Source organism: Taurulus bubalis (assembly GCF_910589615.1).
Source record: "Taurulus bubalis genome assembly, chromosome: 1".
NCBI lineage: Eukaryota > Metazoa > Chordata > Actinopteri > Perciformes > Cottidae > Taurulus > Taurulus bubalis.
Genome location: NC_136589.1, coordinates 36774986 through 36795147, shown reverse-complemented (window position 1 = coordinate 36795147; position 20162 = coordinate 36774986). Strand labels below are relative to the sequence as shown.

Here is a 20162-nt window from a genome sequence, read left to right as displayed (position 1 = left end):
TGTTTACTTTTTGGCTATTCACAAGAGAGGTTTGAACGTTTAAAAAATACAAAAAAAACTTTAAAAAAAAAAAAAGAGTTGGGAAACCCGGATGTACGAGGTTAATTTGAGTCCCTGAACGCAGCATTATCCTTCTTTGGCCTCGTCGGTTCCTCGGCACTAGTCAGGCTATTGTTGTGTGTCTTTCGGGGCAACCCTGGCCCATCAGCGGGCGGTGATTTGTGAATATTATAGCTGCTCTGCTTGGCTCTCACTCCGCCATATTAAGCAGCTTTCGTCAGCTGGCGGCGTGTCGTCGTTTTTTTAAAGGAATATAAAGCAGCCCAGCGGAGGACTTTGTGCTGGGGAAGTAGTTAATCGGTATGGGACGGACGGACGACTGAGAGTCCACGTTAGGAGCCGCTTCTTTCTCTGGGTTGTCGACGTGAAACAAAAACGTGGAGTAAAGAAGAAGCTCACAGGACGCATGTAGCCGAAGTAAAACACTGCAAACGTCGCATTCAAGGTAAGAAGTGCTCGTATGTGTGTGTCTCGTGAGCGAGAGCGCGGGGCCTTGTTAGTGCTCTGACACTTGGGAGAAAGTTGAGAATAAAGAGCAGGAGAGTTTCCTCGGCTCTGTTACATTGTTATAAATAATAATACAAAAGTCGGTTTCGTTGTTATTCCTGAACCGGAAACTCAATGTGAGGGATTATTTACTTGAGGGCAGAACACCAATGAGTAAAAGACTCCCAACCTGTCCTGAGAACAATGCTAGATTGCTGCTTTTACACCGTTTTAGTCGTGAATTTAACACAATATTCAAATCACCTTTCTGTGATTTGTGTAGCTTCATTTCAAATGTGTTTGAGGCTTTTTTTTTCTTCCCTCCCCTAAAGTGTAACCACCTACTGCTTTCTTTCTGCCTCACCCAAATCTCTATCTCTTCTCCCACTATCAGCTGCTGCAGGCCTCAGCTCTTTTAAGGCCTTTTTTATTGTAAAACATACATACTGTTACAACTAACCTTCCAAAAATAACAACATTTCTGCAAGTGATGCCTCTTCTGGCATGCTTTTATTGTGGTGGTGCAACTATACTTACCTAGATTGGCATATTCATTTTAAACTGCATGTGTGTAAGGAGATCTAAAGGGCAGGAAAGCTGTTGTAATGTGTTGTGTCCCGTGTGTTCATATAGCCACTGTCCCTGATAGTGGGTGCTTATATACTCCAGTGTCGCAGTAATCCTCCTCCACGGTAATCCCTCTGTTAGTGCAGACCCGGTTGGCTGGACAGTCCTGTCTACCGCGCACACACACACACACACACACACACACACACACACACACACACACACACACACAGCTGGAAAGGAGAGGGCGGATGGCAGAGGAGTGAGGAGCGCTAACAGGTGGTGCTGGCCGGGGTTCAGGGACTTAAGTTTAACTGGAGGATTTAAAGATCCTCGCGTTCTCCTCAAGTGTCCTCGTGGAACCAGCATGTCTCTACAGTTTTGACCATGTTAAAAGCTTACAGTATGGAGAAAACGTCAAATTCGTAAATGCCTCGCTCTCTCATGATAGGAAGAATCCTCTGGTTTCAGATGTCGTCGGTCAACGATGTGGCAGCAGAGGACAGGAAGAGCTCCTCTATTTTATTGCTTGAAGATGGCCCTTTCTCTCTCTCTCTTTCTCTCTCTCTCTCTCTCTCTTTCTCTCTCCCAGCGTCACTCTCGCCATTGACGGGCACAGCAGGTGGCCTCAATGGCATGAATGGATTCGGAAGGAAGTCCCCCCCACCCCTCCTCACAAACACACACATACACATCACCCCCACTGGCCCTCTGAACTCATTGTGATTGGCAGAGATGGCAGGCCGCCCTGAAGATAAGGCTGATCTGCGCCTCTGAGAGTGTGCCAGGGCAATTACTGAGTTACGCTTCAGTAGCGGGTTTGCAGCCCCTGGTACCTCCTCGTCTCTCGGTGATTGTGGCCAGTGTTTACGGAGCAAGTCTGTCAACTTGGCTTTCGGGCTCAACGCACTGGATTGGTCTCTTCACAGCACGAGCAAGTTCGGCTTGTGGACTTCACACGCTGCTGTTTGTCCAAAGGCATGTGAGGAAAAACTCTTATCAGCAGCGTTGCAGTCTCTTAAGTGCAATGACGGCCTTTGTTGTAGGGCTGACGGGATCAGCGTAAAACAACGTTATAGTGATCAATGAATCCTTTAAGTCGTTTGCCAACATTCAGTTGTTTCAACTTCCTAAATGTGGGGCGTGCTGCTTCTCTGTGGTTCATATAGTCTGAATTTAAAGACTTTGTTTTTGTTTTGGCGGATGAAACCAGAACTATTGAAGATGTTGACTACTTTCATGTGTCTCTCTCTAAACGAGGCTGGGTGTCATTTGAAGAACTTTTGATACTGCTGCAGATGCAATGGTAGTACTACTGCATATCTGGCCTAGCTGGGATGTAGCGTGGCACTATGATACCGCGCTCCATCCCAGCTGGGTGTGGTCGCATTAAAACGGACCACACCTGACCAAACCCAGCTGTGATTTTGAATGTGGTCAGAGGTTCAACAGGCTTGGCGGACATTAAGACCGAAAATAGCTGCATTTGAAACAAGGGTGCTGTGAGATGCTTTTTTTTTTTTACAACTCTGGAAAGATATCATGCCGTTGACTATTTCCTCTTCAGAGTGTGAGGTAAACATGTGGTGTGCTTCCACATATTTGATTGGCTCCTTGCAGGATGGCGGCTCCTTGTGCTTCAGCGAAGTTAGAGCCAGGTTGTTGTCGTTATTTAAAAAAAATGGATGTTGTGTTGTGTTGCATTGGCTCTCCCTCCCTGCAGGGTCATCCGACCAAAGTTGAACCTGGCAATACAACGAAAGATGGAATAGTTGGTCCTGTGATAATTTCCAGAATTGTCCTGTAAGTATGACAAACCACTGTCATGTTTTAGAATCTGACACGCCTTTTTAAACTCATTCATTCATTGATACAACACTCCCACACCAATGTTTTCAGTTTGAACGCCAGCTTGTACTTTTTAACCCAAAGAGGCCAGTGCAGCTTTACAACCATTGAATAACTTTTCCTATATGTAATAGTCAAAAACAGACAACATTTTTACTTAAAACAAGAACTATCTGATCAAAGAAGACCTTCACTGGCAAGTTTAGGCTAGTATTGAAGTTTCACATCTTCAATTTTGCTAAAGCCTAACTATACCTTTTTAAAAAAACAAAACAAAAAATCTTTAACTGTAGTTACTGAATATACACTTTGTAGGAGTGTGCAGTTTTGTTCCAAGTGACTGCATAGGTTACACAAGGCAGTGGCTCAAAGGTCGAAGGGCCTCTCCCAGTCCACTCCGGAGTTGCATCTTATCTGATTAGTCAGAATGGTTTAACGTGAGTTCAGAGCTGTGTCATGCTTGATGAATGAATTACACAAACGTCATGGCAAGCAAAGATATCCCATTTACACAGAGCTTTGATGGAAAGTCCAGGCTCCTTTCTGACCTCCATACAGCTGGCCAGTCCCAGTGTGACTGTCACATTATCTGTTTTGAAAGTTCACATAATAGTTTTGAAAGGAATACATAATAAACTTCGGTCATATTCTAAGTCAAGTGATCTGAAAGAGAAGTAGACTTTTGCACCTCCTCTCCAAAGATCTAGCCCGTGTACGGGAGACTTAAGCCAATCACAGGCCATTTCAGAGACGACCTGTGAGAAGGTGTTGGTTGTTCTACGACATCCTGCAGGAAAGGTTGTTGTTCAAGCATTGGCAACATCTGCCTGCGCTGCAAAGCAACATAACATATTCAGAACATACACTATCTGTGAAGCGAAAAATGCTGCTTGTAGTCCAGTCAAAGAGAATGTTGAAGCGGAAAAGGCTGCTGGTAGTTCAGTCAGAGAAAATGTTGGAAACGCTTTGCCAATATCGTGGCTTGCTTTGTTGTTTGCAGTGAATGACCAGTATTCGTACAGCGCAGGTTACTGTATGAAGGACGATGGAGCGCGAGCACATTGCGGCGTTCGTCTGGTGAGAGGAGAGAGCTGCAGGATGAGGGCTGTGTTTTAGAATTCTGCTGGATAATTTTTTGTATGCCTTTTACAATAAAACTGCCTACCCTGGGGTACCATTTGAATGACTGTAAGGTAATTATTAATTTAGTTTGCCCTACGATGCCAAAACATTTTGAGCCTATGCCAGATTTACTGTCAACAGTTTGGCCTGGTTACGTGTCGTGCTGGTATTGTTTTCTCCTGATCGCTGCCTGCATGCGAGCAACAGCAAAAGCTTTCCCTCCTGCAGCTCTCCGGCCTGGTTGTATCGGCCCTGTGGGAAACGGCAGCCTGTGTCTCCTTAATCTGACACGGCATCGCTGGCAGTCTGGCTCACAGCCTCGCATGTCTCATGTCCTTGGAGGAGGTCTGGCTCCAGCATTTGTTTGAGCACATACAACTGCCTTTTGTGTGCGCTCGGACAGTACGCCTGGAAGTAAAGTTATTCACAAATGTGTGGGAGTTGTGTGAATAAATCTCCTTCTATTACATGTTGTACCCGATGCAGCTTGTTTTAAAATGTCCAAATATAGTGTCTCTTTTGTGCTCAAGTACCTGTGAGCATCTGAACTCAGCTGCTGCATCTAAACTCACACATTTACATTCTTATAAATGTGCAAAATAACAAACTTTCTTACATTGTTTAATTTTAAATAAATGCTAAAAAAACAATTTGTGTGTGTGTGTGTGTCTCTTTCACATTTAGGGAAACCATTTGAGACGGGATATGATAATCTGCCTTTTGATTTGATGGGAGCTTGATTTGAGCTGTCATTAGTTTTGGACATTTGTCACTCAAGAATGATTACTCTCTTCCCTTTAAATTTCCTCACTCTTTTTTTTTTTTTTTTTTTTTCATGAACTGCTTTTCCCTCCCGGGACTCAGACATGTCATTTGAGGGCTGTTAAATCTGAATGAAGTACTTCTCAGTTTTTGGAAAATGTAATTGTAGCACTATGTTTGGCTTTTTGGCTCCACCACCATCAGGACCGTGTGTCTGTGCACTTATTATAATTTGTGCTGCTCGGTGTTAGCATGTGTATAGTTCAGGGGACTGTGAGCGTGCTGAGCTCTGTGGGGGAGCACCACAAGGTACTTTCTCTTCGTCTAGAACAAAAGGTAGATGAGATACACAAAAGAATGAATCCAAAGGCTGTCTCTGGAGAGGTGGCCCTTCCTGTTCTTCTCGGAGCACAGTTCTTCATGGGTGGTTCAAAGGCTGGGTAATACAGTTAAATGTTTTTGTTTTTTTCCCAACGACTGCTTTCGGAGTTTGTTTGGGCTGGTAGGAGCCCCACCAGACCAAAAACAAAACGCCAAATATCCCTTCCAGTGTTTACTCGATATTCATTCTGCAGCGGTGCACCGCTGTGAGGTCATGAATGAAGAAACTGTCTGTGGGTAGTTCACACGTCTGTATTAACTGCAGGAAAGTTGAGTATCTGTCATCTGCTGAAGTCAGTCAAACAAGTGAAGTGAAAATCGTATTGGTAGCCAGCTGAGTATAAACAGACTGAGTAGTGAACAGTAGCTGAGCTAGAGCAGAAAATATTCTGTTAAAACAGAATTGTTAATGTTTTGTCCTCCATTGTTCACCGGGAAGTTTGCTGGAAGGGATGTAAATGTAGACGACGTTCCAAACGTAGTGATTTTGGATTCTGGTATGGACCCAAGTGTTGTATTTCTTTTAACTGTTTGGTCTCTGTGGCAGCAAGGAACGTGTTTTTTTATATTATAAAAACAATACCATCTCGTTGCTTTCTGTTGGTGGCGTTCATTTTGAGTTTTTAATAAATCCCTATGACATCCCGAGTTCAATTCTGTATTTTGTCTTTCAGCCATGTCTTGTATATATCTTGAGCCACGTAACACTTGTGGGCGTTGAACTACTTTTGACACGCCAGATCATGCGCTAACCCCGTGGACTCGCTCAGGCTTGCTATCTATTCATGGCCATTTTAGGGAACGACTTCTCTGGGTGCATAATGGCGTCGATGGGGAAAGGTTTGCAAATCATTTTGGAAAAAGGAGAGTTTTTTAATACACTATTCAGCCGTAGTTACATGACAGCATTTGGGAACATTAATCAAAAGAATCTTCTCAACAGAAAGGGAAACTACTGATACCTGAGAAAAGGTTTTAAAAGACACACAAGAAGAGTTTTGAAGTCAGTCATCATTCCAGTTGTTGATCCAGATAGTTTGCTTGAATTATTAAAGCAGATATTCCACATAGTATTAACGTGAGCTCCTAGACTGACACTGAATCTGTGATTCATCAGGATTAGCCATCGGTCTCTGGAGTGTTTGTTTCAGGGAGCCAGCAGAGGATTTGAATCATCGATACGCTCTTAAACTACACAGACGCCCTCACACCTTGTTTTCTTTCAGCTCAGCCATTCCTTTGCTGTGGCATTAACTTCAGGGTCAGACTCTAAGTGTTTTGGACATTTGGAAATGTAGTGGCTGACATGTGCGACAGGATGAGGTCAAAGGTGGCGGTCATGTTTATGTTGTCTTCTGCTCTGATGTCAGTGGCTTCTACTATGACACTTGTTTAGTTTGGTCCACCGCACAATGAATTAAGACTTGGAGGTTCAAGGCACTTGACCTAGACAATTATTTTCATTATGGATTCATCAGATGAGTATTTCCTTGATTAATTGTCAGCTCTGTAAAATGTCTATAACAGGGGACAGTTACGATTTCCTGTAAGCTGTAAGTGACTTCTTCAGGTTTGTCTGACCAACATTTCAAAGTTTGTTAATTACAGACAAAGAAAAGCAGCAATCGAGCAGTTGGAACAAAGAAACGTGTTCATGACAAATGACTTAAAAATAGTTGCTGATTCATTTTCTGACAATCGACTAATAGATCACTCAGCTCTTTCCTGATATGTATATTGTACTAAAATAGGAATGTAGAAAACTACATATTGTTATTGTCATTTTACACTAATTTTACACCAACTACATTGCAATATTGTAAAAAGCAGACATGTTGCATTGCATTTTAAACAACATTAACAAGTAGTGCTGCCATCCTCGCATGCTGTCCTCACCAACTGTTCATCTACACCCATCCATCTCACCCTTCTGTCTATTTCCGCTGCCTCAGCATTGGTGTTTAGTCCACGCCGTTTGTTCATGGGAGTAGGTCAATAAACCATTCATCTCAAATAAGTACATCCATACATTGTTGACCCTCACAAGGTTTAGTTGACGTCACCTTTACAAGCTGACGCCATTCTTTCAGTAGGGATTCAATCAATTGTTTTCATCACCAGGAGATTTAATTCCAGTTTGATAGAATCAAGAACTGACCAATCAATACATGCTTTACAATTCATAGAGGGTAGAGCGGCCTGCTTTGGACATCTCACCTCTTTAAGATGTGAAGTAACTTTCTCCATCAGTCTGAGCAGCTGACGTTAACTCAAACAGCTCACACCTTCCGTTGAAGAACACACATTTAATTAGTAGATGAGTTAAAATGTTACTGTGGGCCACTGAGATGTGAGAGCTGTCCCCTCCCCATCCAAGAGTGACCGCAGCACACACCTCTGCTACTGTTACAAATACCAGTTTGCGACCTGTCGCTGACCGGCATTTTAAACTATGTCGTAACATTTTACAAATGCCAGGATATGAGTCATTGACAGTGGATCGGTCTTGGACTGGTGTTGCGTCTAAACAAGTTTGAGCACGCTGAACCAAGGAGCATCTGGGAACTCCAGACCTGAAGGGGGCAGAACCCAAATGAACCCAAACAGAGTGGAACTCAGGATGCAATCCATGTTTCTGGAGGGACAAAATTCACCAGCGCACACCTCATGGGTATGACATGTTTGGTGTTAGCCTAGCCGCCCTCTTTGCTCCTCTCCACAACGCAGCTGGTGTTCAACCACAGATGCAACTGGTATGAGTTCTGATCATTTCAAATATTGTTTGAGGCAATTGTTTGCTTGCAGTTCAGTTGATTTTGATCTTTGAATTTGATCTGCCTGTGCAATTGCTTTGTTTGGTAAGAAATGTATAGTTTGATGATGTTAAATTATTATTGTTTAAAGTCATTCTAAGGTAGAATTTAACCTACTCCTTTTTGTGTTTAAGGTTATCAACCTATTCCGGTTCCTATTTCCTACTGTTTCAACCACCAAATCCATTGTGTAAGGAAAATAAAACACTGGAACGGAAACAGAGTTGTCCCTTTGCCTGTTTGTGTTGAACGAGCCATTTTCAAGTTTGGGCTAAGCTGGAATAAACATTAACACCGAGATAACTTGACAGTTGATAACCAGCTCATATCCAGCGTGGCAGTGAAGACCCCGGGATTTAAAGACCTGAGGAAGGGGAAGCTGTCATCGCAAAGGGAGAATTGACTGGGAAACAATGGCGAAGGAAGCTCTTGGGAAGACGGTGAAACAGCTGAAGCAAGAGCGGACCTAGGCAAGAACTGCCTTCACCAAGCAGGCCAACTACCTGAGCAGAACGTCAGGAAACCTGACGAGGACCGAACTACAAGAGGAGTTCAAAGAGCTCATGTCACTGGCAAGGAACGTCGGGGAAACAAATGATGGCTACAGGGCTGGCCTACTGGCTGACCTTGAAGCTCAGACCGATGAGGGTGAAGAGGTAAAGCTCGACGGAGACCTGCAGTCAGACCTCGACAGAGCATTGGAGGAGTGTGATGAAACACAGGATAAACGGTCCAAGACAACCTCTGGCCCAGATATGGAGAAAGTAAGGTCGGAGCGGCAATAAGAGATGCAGGCACAGCCGGTGGAAAACTTGAGGGGATACCTGTTTCCGCCGTGAATAGAGATGGCTATGAGCTAAGGTGGGACAGTGTGAAGAAGCAAATCCAAGGTGCAGCTACAAGCCTAGCAGAGTGGGAGATGTGGATTCCAGCGTCACAGAAGGCAAGTCTGGAGGACAGGGTGAAGGAGCTGAAAGCTCTAAGCGCCAGCCTTGAAGCAAGGAGAGCAGAATTCCTCACAGCACAAAGAATGGAAGAAGAGGAGAGAAGACGAAGAGCACTGCCTGTGCCAGCTCAACAATCAGTAGTGAGAATAAGACCAACCAGCCTACCCAGGTTCAACGGATGTAAAAGGAATTTCCATCGATGGAGGAAGGACTGGGAGAACCTGCAAAGACAGGGGGAACCGACCGGCTCAGAGGCAAAGAAGTTCCAACTACTGGACAGCGTCGAGGAGAGAATCTGCAGAGAACTGCGCCTGTCAACATATAGCACTGCGGAAGAGATGTTTAGAGTGCTGGAAATCAGGTATGGGAACAAGTCTACAATTGCCCTGGAGATAATTGAAGATCTGGAGAAATTTCCTGTATTAAGAGCAAACCAGCCGAGAAAAGTCATGGACATGATTCGAACCATTGAGAAGGCCCTAAGCGACCTCACAGAGCTCGGAAACACTGGAGCCGTAAAAAATCCCCTGGTGGTCAGATCCATAGAGGGCAAGCTGCCCGACAACCTGAAGAGAGACTGGCTCGTATTCATGGTCAACCCAAGAAATGGCGTGACACCAGACACACACTTCGACAGCCTTCTTGCGTTTCTGAAAACCCAAGAGGAAGTTCTTGAGAGACTGGAGCAGCTTGGCGTAAGTGAAAAGCCTGAAAGAAAACCTACTTACCTGGACAGGAAGTATGCCTCCACACGATCCACAAGGAGAGGAGGATGCATTGTCTGTGGAGATGAAAAGCATCGGGAGAAGATTTTCTTTTGCAAGCGGTTTAAAGAACTGAAGCCTGGCGAGAAGCTGAATGCTGTAGAAGAGTTGGGAGCATGCAAGAGATGCTTAGTCTGTCACGGAGAAGATGAGTACTGTAAAGACACTTACCTGTGCAAGAACAGAGACTGCAAAAAAGGGAACTTGTCAGACCACCACTTCTTTCTTTGCCCAAGAGGAGACTTCAAGATGAAGGAAGCTGATGGAGGAAAATCCACCTGGAGAAAGCAACCACTCACAGAGGAGCAAAGAAAGTTGATGTCTGAACTCACCCCAGAAATGGCAGAAAGGTTCAAGAAAGCATTCACCAACACCACTGCAACTCAAGACATTCTTCCCAGAAACCAACCTGAAAGACCTCAAGAGACCAAAGCACATTGAGCTGCTCATCAGTCACCGGGAGGGAAGACTTGCTCCACAAAGGCTGAAAGTGATTGGAGACCTTGTCCTTTGGGAAAGCCCATTAGGAAAGACAGTTGGAGGAGCACATCCGGATCTCGTTGAAGATGTGGATACGACTGCGCATTCGTCTAAGACACACTTTGCACGATCCATGAGAACCTCAGCAGTGAAGTATCAAGAAATCACTGATGCACTGGAGTTCAAAGGTGAAACCAAAGCCACAGTTGCTGATAAAGAGGTCTTGGACTGGTGGAAATGGGACAGCATAGGAGCAACCTGCGAGCCAAAGTGTGGAGGATGCCGGTGCGGCAACTGTCAACCAGGAGGCAAGGAAATGACTCTGAATGAAGAAAGAGAGCTGGAGATCATAAAGAAAGGCCTAACCTACATCAACACAGATGAACACAGTGATGGACCTCACTGGGACACAAAGTACCCCTGGATTCAAGATCCAAGGTCCCTTCCCAACAACAGGAGTGGAGTGGAAGCCACTTTCTTGCGAACAGAAAAACAACTCAAAAAAGAGCCAGAATGGAGAATGGCATACACAGCTCAGGTCCATGAGATGGTGGAAAGAGGAGCAGCAAATAAACTCACCAAAGACATCACTGCAAGCTGGGAAGGACCAGTGTGGTATGTCAGCCACTTGGTGGCGCCAAACCCGCGCTCGCTTACAACACCCGTGCGCCTGGTGTGGAACAGCAGCCAAAAGTTTAAAGGGCTCTGCATGAATGACCTTCTGCTGAAAGGGCCTGATGTCCTCAATCCCATCCGAGCTGTACTACTCAGGTTCACGACCAGGCGACCAGGAAGATGCGCAGAAAGGTGGCCCTGATGGACAAGGACCCAAGATCCAATCCCAGAGAGCACCAACTAGTTCTGCAATGGGAAAAATCCTCGACATCAGGAAGTTCAGCAATTTGACCAAGCTGGCCAGAGTCATTGCCTGGGTATGGAGAGCTGTGAAGAAGTGAAAAGCATTACTGGCGAAGACCTCAATCTCTTGTAAGCCAAAGTGGGATGGAATTCCTTCAGCACTTACCATTGCAGAGTATGAAGATGCACTCCGGGATCTGTTCCTTGCGGCTCAAGAAGGTGTAACCTTTCCAGAGACCACACTGAACAGACTTGTCGTATACAAGGAGGAAGACACTGGACTTTTACTCTGTGGAGGAAGATTCCAAATCTTTAATGAGTTACAAAACGGCAGTACCAATTGTACCATATGATGCGTGGGTATCCACTCTCCTCGCTAAAGAAGCCCACAATGCGAACCATGAAGAGATAGCAGGCACACTACTCCGGATGCGAAGCAGAGCCTGGGTGATAAAGGGCCGGAGGCTGGCTCAGAAGATTGTTGACAGCTGTGTGACATGCAGAAAAGCTCGGGCAAGGAAATGCCAGCACATCATGAGTGACCTACCATTGGCGCGGATAACACCAGCCAAGCCATTTGAGTACACAACAGTGGACTTATTTGAACCATATGAAGTCAAGGATGAGGTGAGAAAGAAGGTCAAGCTCAAGGTGTGGGGAATTATCTTCTGCTGCATGGCATCGAGAGCTATGCACACAGATGTTGTCAGTCAACTGAAGGCTTCCTATTGGCACACTAGAGATTCACAGCACTGAGAGGGCATCCGAAGAAACTGTGGTCAGACCCGGGAAAAAACTTTGTGGGAGCCAGACAGGCCCTCAAACAACTCTACCACTTTCTGGGCCAATTGGAAAAATCCGAGCTTGAGAATGAAGCTTCAAAGCATGGAACAGAATGGAGTTGGGAAATCCACAAAGCAGACTCGCCTCACCGGAATGGAGCTGCAGAAGCAGCTGTTCGTGCTGTGAAGCGGGCCTTGCGAAACCTGGGAGGAGAAAGAGTTTTCACATGGAGTGAGTTTCAAACATTCATGTTCATGGCTGCCAATCTTGCCAATGAAAGACCCATTGATGCCAGAGTGCAGAGCCGGGAAGACTGCATAGACTACATCAGCCCAAATTCCCTCCTGCTTGGACGGACTGGACCCAGAGGAGATCCTGGAAGCTTTGACTTTAAAAGCTACCCCTACAAAAGATTGAGCGCTATCCAAACGGAGGTCGACCGATTCTGGAGAAAATGGAGTCAATTAGCTGGGCCCAACCTATTTGTGAGGAGCAAGTGGCACACAATGCAAAGGAATGTGGCAGTTGGAGATGTTGTCTGGCTGGCGGACCAAAATGCCCTGAGGGGTCTATATAGGCTCGCCAAAGTGACCAATGTCAGCGCTGACAAGAAGGGCATCGTTAGGGATGTGCATGTCAGATCCTTTCCAAGTTACCCCGTCCCATCTATGAAGTCTGCTCAAAATCATCGTCCTACTTCCAATTGAAGAGCAAAACTGATGTAACCAAATGACAACTTAAACCAAACCTGCCCAACACTAAGATGCTGTGACTTCCTTGGGTTCAAGAACCAGGAGGTCAAGTGGGAGGTGCTGCGTCAAAACAAGTTTGAGCACGCTGAACCAAGGAGCATCTGGGAACTCCAGGCCTGAAGGGGGCAGAACCCAAATGAACCCAGAGTGGAACTCAGAATGCAATCCATGTTTCTGGAGGGACAAAATTCACCCGCGCACACCTCATGGGTATAAAATGTTTGGTGCCGCCCTCTTTGCTCCTCTCCACAACGCAGCTGGTGTTCAACCACAGATGCAACTTGTATGAGTTCTGATCATTTCAAATATTGTTTGAAGCAATTGTTTGCTTGCAGTTCAGTTGATTTTGATCTTTGAATTTGATCTGCCTGTGCAATTGCTTTGTTTGGTAAGAAATCTATAGTTTGATGATGTTAAATTATTATTGTTTAAAGTCATTCTAAGGTAGAATTTAACCTACTCCTTTTTGTGTTTAAGGTTATCAACCTATTCCGGTTCCTATTTCCTACTGTTTCAACCACCAAATCCATCGTGAAAGAAAAATAAAACACTGGAATGGAAACAGAGTTGTCCCTTTGCCTGTTTGTGTTGAACGAGCCATTTTCAAGTTTGGGCTAAGCTGGAATAAACATTAACACCGAGATAACTTGACAACTGGAGTGTCCCTCTGTTGTGCAGAGACGGCTCATGTCATTGTGTGCACTTGGAAATAACACACGGAACCTCTTGCCAAAGAGGCCAGAGGTGACAGAAAAATGAATGACACGGAGCAGACGAACACACAGACACATGTACACACTCTTAAACTGACATGCATTCAGATATGGACGTTAACTGCAACATGACTTGTTGGCGGAGGCATAAAACTGTAAGGCGCTAATTCTAGGTTTGTCTTTCTGTTTATGTGAAATTATTTGGTCTTTGGTTGACACACACACACACACACACACCAGAGGGCTTTTTGCCTCTCACAGATCTGTGTCAGTGATTGTGTGATCACTGGGGAGAGCCCAGGAAATGGCCACAGGCTCCAACAGGATCTAGTCTCTAGCTCTGCTAGCTTGACATGCTTTTGTTCGGACTTGTGAAGTCATCCGTTTTGCATGCAGTCTTTGTTTTCTGCATGGGAGAGTTATACCAAGACCACCCGGGGAAAAAATAAACAGCCTAGTATGTATAATAGCACCTTACTTAATGGGATTCATTGAAAATACAGTTAATACGGCATTCGTAGTTTGTAGTTTCGGGGGCGACTGTATCTCAGGGGGATGAGTGGTCGTCCCGAAACCGCAAGCTAGCCGGCTCGATCCCCGGCTCGATCCCCAGTCCCCCCATAGCTCACATGTCAAAGTGTCCCTGAGCAAGACACCCAACCCGCAGCTTCTCCCCGGGCGCCCCAAAGGGCTGCCCCACCGCTCCCCAACCAGCGATGGGTCAAATGCAGAGAAGAATTTCCCCAAGGGGATTAATAAAGTGCATGTTTTTTTTTCTTCTTTCTTTTCTCTAGATGGTGTCGTAAATGTGTATCTAACAGCGTCCAGAGAGGTTTTAGAGGATCTTAGGTTTCATTGACAGTTGGGAACTTGTGTTCTCATTTAATTCACTAACGGCTTCGTCAATATAAATCAAGACGAAGTAATTTGAAGATCAAACTCAATCAAATCTTCTTTTTCCTTCTCCTCCCCGCAGGCTTTGACGATGGGTTGCGTCAGGAGTAAAGAGGACAAGGGCCCGGCGCTAAAGTACCGACCCGACAACTCCAACGCCACGGCGATCAACGCCCACCTGGGCCACTACGGACCCGACCCCACCCTGATGGGTCACTCGCCAGCTATGAAGACACACAACAACAGCTACAACAGTCACGCTGCCGCCCTCACGCCGTTTGGTGGGGCGTCTTCCATCATGACGCCGTTTGGCGGGGCCTCTTCCTCCTTCACCTCAGTGGCCGTGAGCAGTCCCTTCCCCGGGGTCATCCCAGGTCAGTTTGTGGACAGGATTTAAGGTTTCAGTGGGAGACGCAGGAGAACAGGATCAAAGGAAACCTGCATAATGGGATTTTAAAGAAGAAAAGGCTTTGAAAGTTTCTCTTCCAACTTTGAGTCCCCAAGCCCGTTCAGAGAAGCAACGGGTGTAAAAGCTGTTTTTAAGACTAAATGAAAATGTACTCTACTAATTTGCAATTGTCACAACATTTTCCTCTGAATTTTCATTCTGTTTGCGTTGGGTCTAAATCAGTGTACAACTTTAGAATAAACTCTGCTCAACATTTGTTTTGCGCAGGACATAATGAGCAGCAGATGTTATGCAAATGAGACATTTGAGATGAGTCAGCCGAAGAGAAACCCCAAATAGGTCTCTTATACGGGAGGCAGTGCAGCGGGCATGGCGACGCCGGAGCCAAAGAAAACTATTCCATGCAGTGCAGATTTAGTTATGCACATGTTTACATTTGCAACAATGCTCATGATCGGAAGGACTTTTTGATTATGAATTTGTTGGTCAATTAAATGCCTCCTGGTGGCATGAAAAGTTATCTCATGCAGTTTCAAGTGGATCATAGAGTGACTGGGGAAATGATGCAGTAAATATACACAGCAATGAATGTTTCCACACACACACACACACACACACACACACACACACACACACACACACACACACACACACACACACACACACACACACACACACACAGACCCCTCAGGCCCTGCCTCGCTCTCTCAAGGAGGATAATCTGGCCTGAAGGTTTGCTGTAGGTCTAATTCCTCCTCAGAGTCCTGTTGTCTCTCTCTGCTCAGTCACTTCAGACTACAAACAAATATACTCTTTCCATATATATATATATATATATATATATATATATATATATATATATATATATATATATATATATATATATATATATATATAATTATTTCTGTTGTGTGATGTTAAACCAAAAGTGTTACTAATCATCATAATTGTTCATCAGGTGAGACCTTAGCTCTAAAAGTAAGCTAATTAACATGTTGCAGTCTTCATTTGAAGGTCAAATGTCGTTGGCGGTGTTTTCGTTTGTCATGCAACATTTCAAGATAAAACGAGACTGGATTAAAGTAATCTGTGATTCATTTTCCAACACTCAGTTTCTCGTGCTTTCAGGTGGCGTCACATTTTTCGTGGCGCTGTACGACTATGAAGCGAGGACGTCGGATGATCTGTCGTTCAAAAAAGGGGACCGCTTCCAGATTATCAACAACACGTGAGTGCATTTGCTTCTACAAGGTGTGTGTGTGTGTGTGTGTGTGTGTGTGTGTGTGTGTGTGTGTGTGTGTGTGTGTGTGTGTGTGTGTGTGTGTGTGTGTGTGTGTGTGTGTTAATCCCTCATTGTATTCAGGTCTGATATCGGGGCAGAAATCTGTCTGGGTTAATGGCTTCCTCTAATGGGCCATCTGTTAAAGTCGCCATCGCTTTTCTCCCGCCATAAATCATTCCTCTAGTTTAGGGTTTTATATTTGGGTTAGAGTGTAAAACATATCGCTCGGCCATCATTTATTAGAATACAACCAATGCACATAATAAAATAGACGACTGTGTTCTCAACATTTACAGAATTTGTATTCAAAGACACCAACAATGCATTGATAATGGCAATGTAAGGTCAAACTCACTGGGTTATTATGGAATCAGTTATTTCTACACCTTTTTGCTCATTTTCTAATTGTTATTTGTGGTAACATTATCCCTATTATACAATAATTATATGATGCACTTTATTTCTAGAACTAAATCCTAGGTAATAACAATAAGTAATGAAAAGGGATATTCGTCTCTACTCCTACGACCGACTGCAGCAGCATAATCTTCCTCCCAGGTGGGAATATGGGCAGAGCTCCAAATACTCAGCAAATCACATCTTCAGCCGCTGTCCGTGATGACATGATGCATTTGCAGTGATGAAAATACCATCTGCTCTCACAGAAGAGGTGGGAGGAGGACAGATTTGCTCAGTTTTTACAAAAATGCCAGCAGACAGATTTTCCCTCCACCTCGGTTCCTCCTCCGTGAATTCAAGCTCCTGCTGTTAAAGATGCCGATAACTGTGGCCAGATGTGTGGATCCTATGAATGCAGTGTTTTGTTTCTTTAGCCTTCTATATGGGTTTTAATTTTTTCCTTTTCGCCGAGTGTTTATGAAAATTCAAAAATTGCGGAAGTAGAACCGACATCACAGTACATGAAGCACATTTAAAAGTCAGCCATTTTATTTTATCCACTGCGCCATGTATCTGAAGGCATTTACCAACATTTTTATTTCAATTAATTCACAATTACTTCTCTTCATTTGTTGGAAAGTAATGGTAACACTTTCTATGGCGCCCGTGAATATAATGTATTGTAAACATACTTATAATGCGTTGTAATTTGCGTATAGGACTGAATATATATATCTCTATCTATCCATAGATCTCCATAATGCTTTACAACAATAATCACATTAACATTAATTAGAATTTTATCGTGACTCATACGGTCAAGTACCATAATACTTTATAATTGCTGGTCACTCACTGACATTTTAGATTGAATGATTTCTTTACTTGACTTAGTCAACAATCACAACTTGTATTCACATTATAATGTATCATAATTGATTGTTATATAATATATAGCTATGGGAATTCTAATACACTATGATCCTTGCAGTGGTCCTTGTGAGTAACCAGCGACTATAAAGTTTATAATACTTAAATGCATTATAATGTGTTATGACAACTGTAAACACTGTAAAAACTATAAATATTGTACTTTTAATTCATTTTTTAATACGTCTCAGTTAGCTGAGACTTATAGAAAATGTAAGTTAGTCACTCAGAACTTTCGGATTAACATTTTACCTTAAAACACCCACGACAGGCTTATAAAGATCATACAGCCCAAAAGGGCCATATTTTATATCATGTCATACTTTTATTCTTTTACTGCGGTAGGATTTTGAATGCAGGACTTGTACTTGTCATGGAGTGTTTTAGCATTATGATACTTTTTACTTAAAAGGATCTGAATATCTCCGCCGGTGTTCGACACCACAGAGTGATGACGCGGTTGAATGACGCGTGTTGTGACCTTGTTCCTTTTTTGTGCCTGCATTCTTATGAGCAGTTGTATTCTTCAAGCTTTTGTGAGTGTCTGATTTCTAATGTTTCTTCTGTGTTCAGGGAAGGCGACTGGTGGGAGGCTCGCTCCATCAACACCGGACAGAAAGGTTACATCCCCAGTAACTACGTGGCTCCAGCCGACTCCATACAGGCTGAAGAGTAAGAGCTCATTACCTTTTTCAAACTCCCTCTATATCCGTCATCCTCCAGTGTTCACTTTTACTTTCTCCTTCACGTTCCTCTGCTGTTAATCACCCAGCTCCGTTAGTCCTCCTTTGATTAAGAGGACCTGATTCAGTCGCGCATTGTGACTAACCCGCCATGTACCAACGTGCAGAGACTCGAAACAATGGATCTCTGCATCGCTGAGAGTCGATGACGTTCCCATTGTTGTTCATCCGGTGTGACAGAAACGTGAAGTGACTGCTCTGCTTTTAGGCAGTTTTGGCCTGGTTTCTCATTGGCTGACAGCCATTTTACTAATACAAGATGTTTCAGCTACTCGTAAGAAAGAAGCCTGTGTAAACCCGTTAAGTTTGCTTTCGGTCTAAAAGAGTCGATGCAAGTGATCAATAGAGGTCAGGGTTTTAGATTCCCTCGTAATTTAGTCTGGGGGAAATGTGGGTGATGTCTTGAAATAGACTCTTACCACACTTTAACATTTGAAAAGCTACATTTAAGATTGTTTACAGCAGTGAGCTAATGTTTTACTTATTTATAATAGTCACCCATGTATATGTAATGGCACAAAGCTAAAGAGCATATTGCTCAGATCAAAGTTAATAATAAGCTATAATTATAGTTGTATGGTTTAAATTATTTTGAGTTAAATTAGATCTAAGCTATTTCAGCCTCAGTCAGACTTTGAAGGTCACCACAAATGAACCATATAAACATAACGTTATATGCTCACTGAATAACATCAAATACCTTTTTATTTTCCTGTTCATCTCCTTTTGATGTTGAACATGGCGATTTTACAGACGGGATTTATAAGATTCATATAAAACATCTCGTGCCATATTCATCTAACAAGAATAAGAAAACCCTAGTTGTGCTGTACATCACTTTTAAAGCTCCTCGCGTGTCTCACTATCTGACTGCCTCTCTTCGTGCAGATGGTACTTTGGTAAAATGGGCCGCAAAGACGCTGAGCGGCTCTTATTGCTTCCAGGGAACCAGCGGGGCACTTTCTTGGCAAGAGAGAGTGAGACGACCAAAGGTAAGAGGATTTCCTTCTTGAAAGCACGACTGTAATTATATTGCTGCAGCCTAGATGTATAAGGCAAGTAGTGAAAGCTTCCCTTATTTATGCTTGTGCAAGCTTATATTGCAGCTGTTTATGATTTATAATGTAAGTAAGAAGTAAAATGTGTTTTATATGTACCTGTTATGTGGAATAAAAGCTGGATGTGCCTGGAGAAGCTTTCTGCTCCTAAGAAGCACAATCTAACTTTCTTTCCGTGTGTCTTAAAGGTGCCTACTCGCTGTCTATCCGGGACTGGGATGAGGTGAAGGGAGACAACGTCAAACACTACAAGATCCGAAAGCTGGACAACGGTGGTTATTACATCACCACTCGCGCCCAGTTTGAGGCCTTACAGAAGCTGGTGAAACACTACACAGGTATGCAGCCGTCCTTCTCAGTCTATTTAGACAAAGTGTTGTTTACAACGGGACAGTTGCTTTTTTTTTCCTTTCGAGACTCATGGAGTCTGTTTTCACATTTATACATATTGTGTTTTTTGCAATACAAAGTATTTCAGACAATGAATTCAGTGCTTTCAGCAGACGATGCATAATTCAGCTGCAGATCAGCTGGGATATGTATTGAATATGATTCTCTGTGAGGGATTCTGAGGCCGTGCTTTCTCTGACACGGTCTCAGCTCAGCAATCACGACAATGTCCCCCCAAAAAAAGCGAAACCATGTGAGACTTAAGCCAAAAGAGGCATGAATATAAAAACGTCTTAAGCCTGCTGTAATCTCCTCAATATTGACAGGGAGGCAGCTGCGCCTTGAAAAATAAATAAAAAAGGCACACTGTCACCAGAAAGCATCTGGATGGTTTTACAAGAATACATTTAAATTCCCAGAAGCAGAATCCATAAACAAGAAGATGTTTGTTATGTGGCACTTGATTTTAGGTTGTGCGTTGTTGACCCTGCCCTGTACGCTTCCATATAATTCATGTGATACACTAACTGCAGTGCTCTTTATAGCTCTGACTCCAGTCAACAACAACTTAGAAGTCGTACCTGTTCAGGGTTTCAATATCACAAGCTCCATGTTCTGTGTGCAGAATACGGATGCTACATTTGTACAAGATGGTTAGTGCTGCTACTGTCGGCTGCATTGAGCTCTCAACAACCTCCTGATCTTTTTGCTTTCTTACTGA

At 43.8% G+C, this 20162-nt stretch overlaps 1 protein-coding gene across 1 annotated transcript in view; it reads left to right on the top strand.

The window, feature by feature from the left end:
• Nucleotides 1–372: 372 nt before the first annotated feature.
• yes1 (YES proto-oncogene 1, Src family tyrosine kinase) overlaps nt 373–20162 on the top strand; it is a 30807-nt gene continuing 11017 nt past the window's right edge. Inside the window, exons 1-6 of the mRNA XM_079220591.1 lie at nt 373–505; nt 14313–14604; nt 15768–15867; nt 17824–17922; nt 18882–18985; nt 19240–19389. Of these exons, the coding sequence (XP_079076717.1) occupies nt 14322–14604; nt 15768–15867; nt 17824–17922; nt 18882–18985; nt 19240–19389 (736 nt within the window). The 5' untranslated portion in view covers nt 373–505; nt 14313–14321. The remainder of the gene's footprint in view (nt 506–14312; nt 14605–15767; nt 15868–17823; nt 17923–18881; nt 18986–19239; nt 19390–20162) is intronic.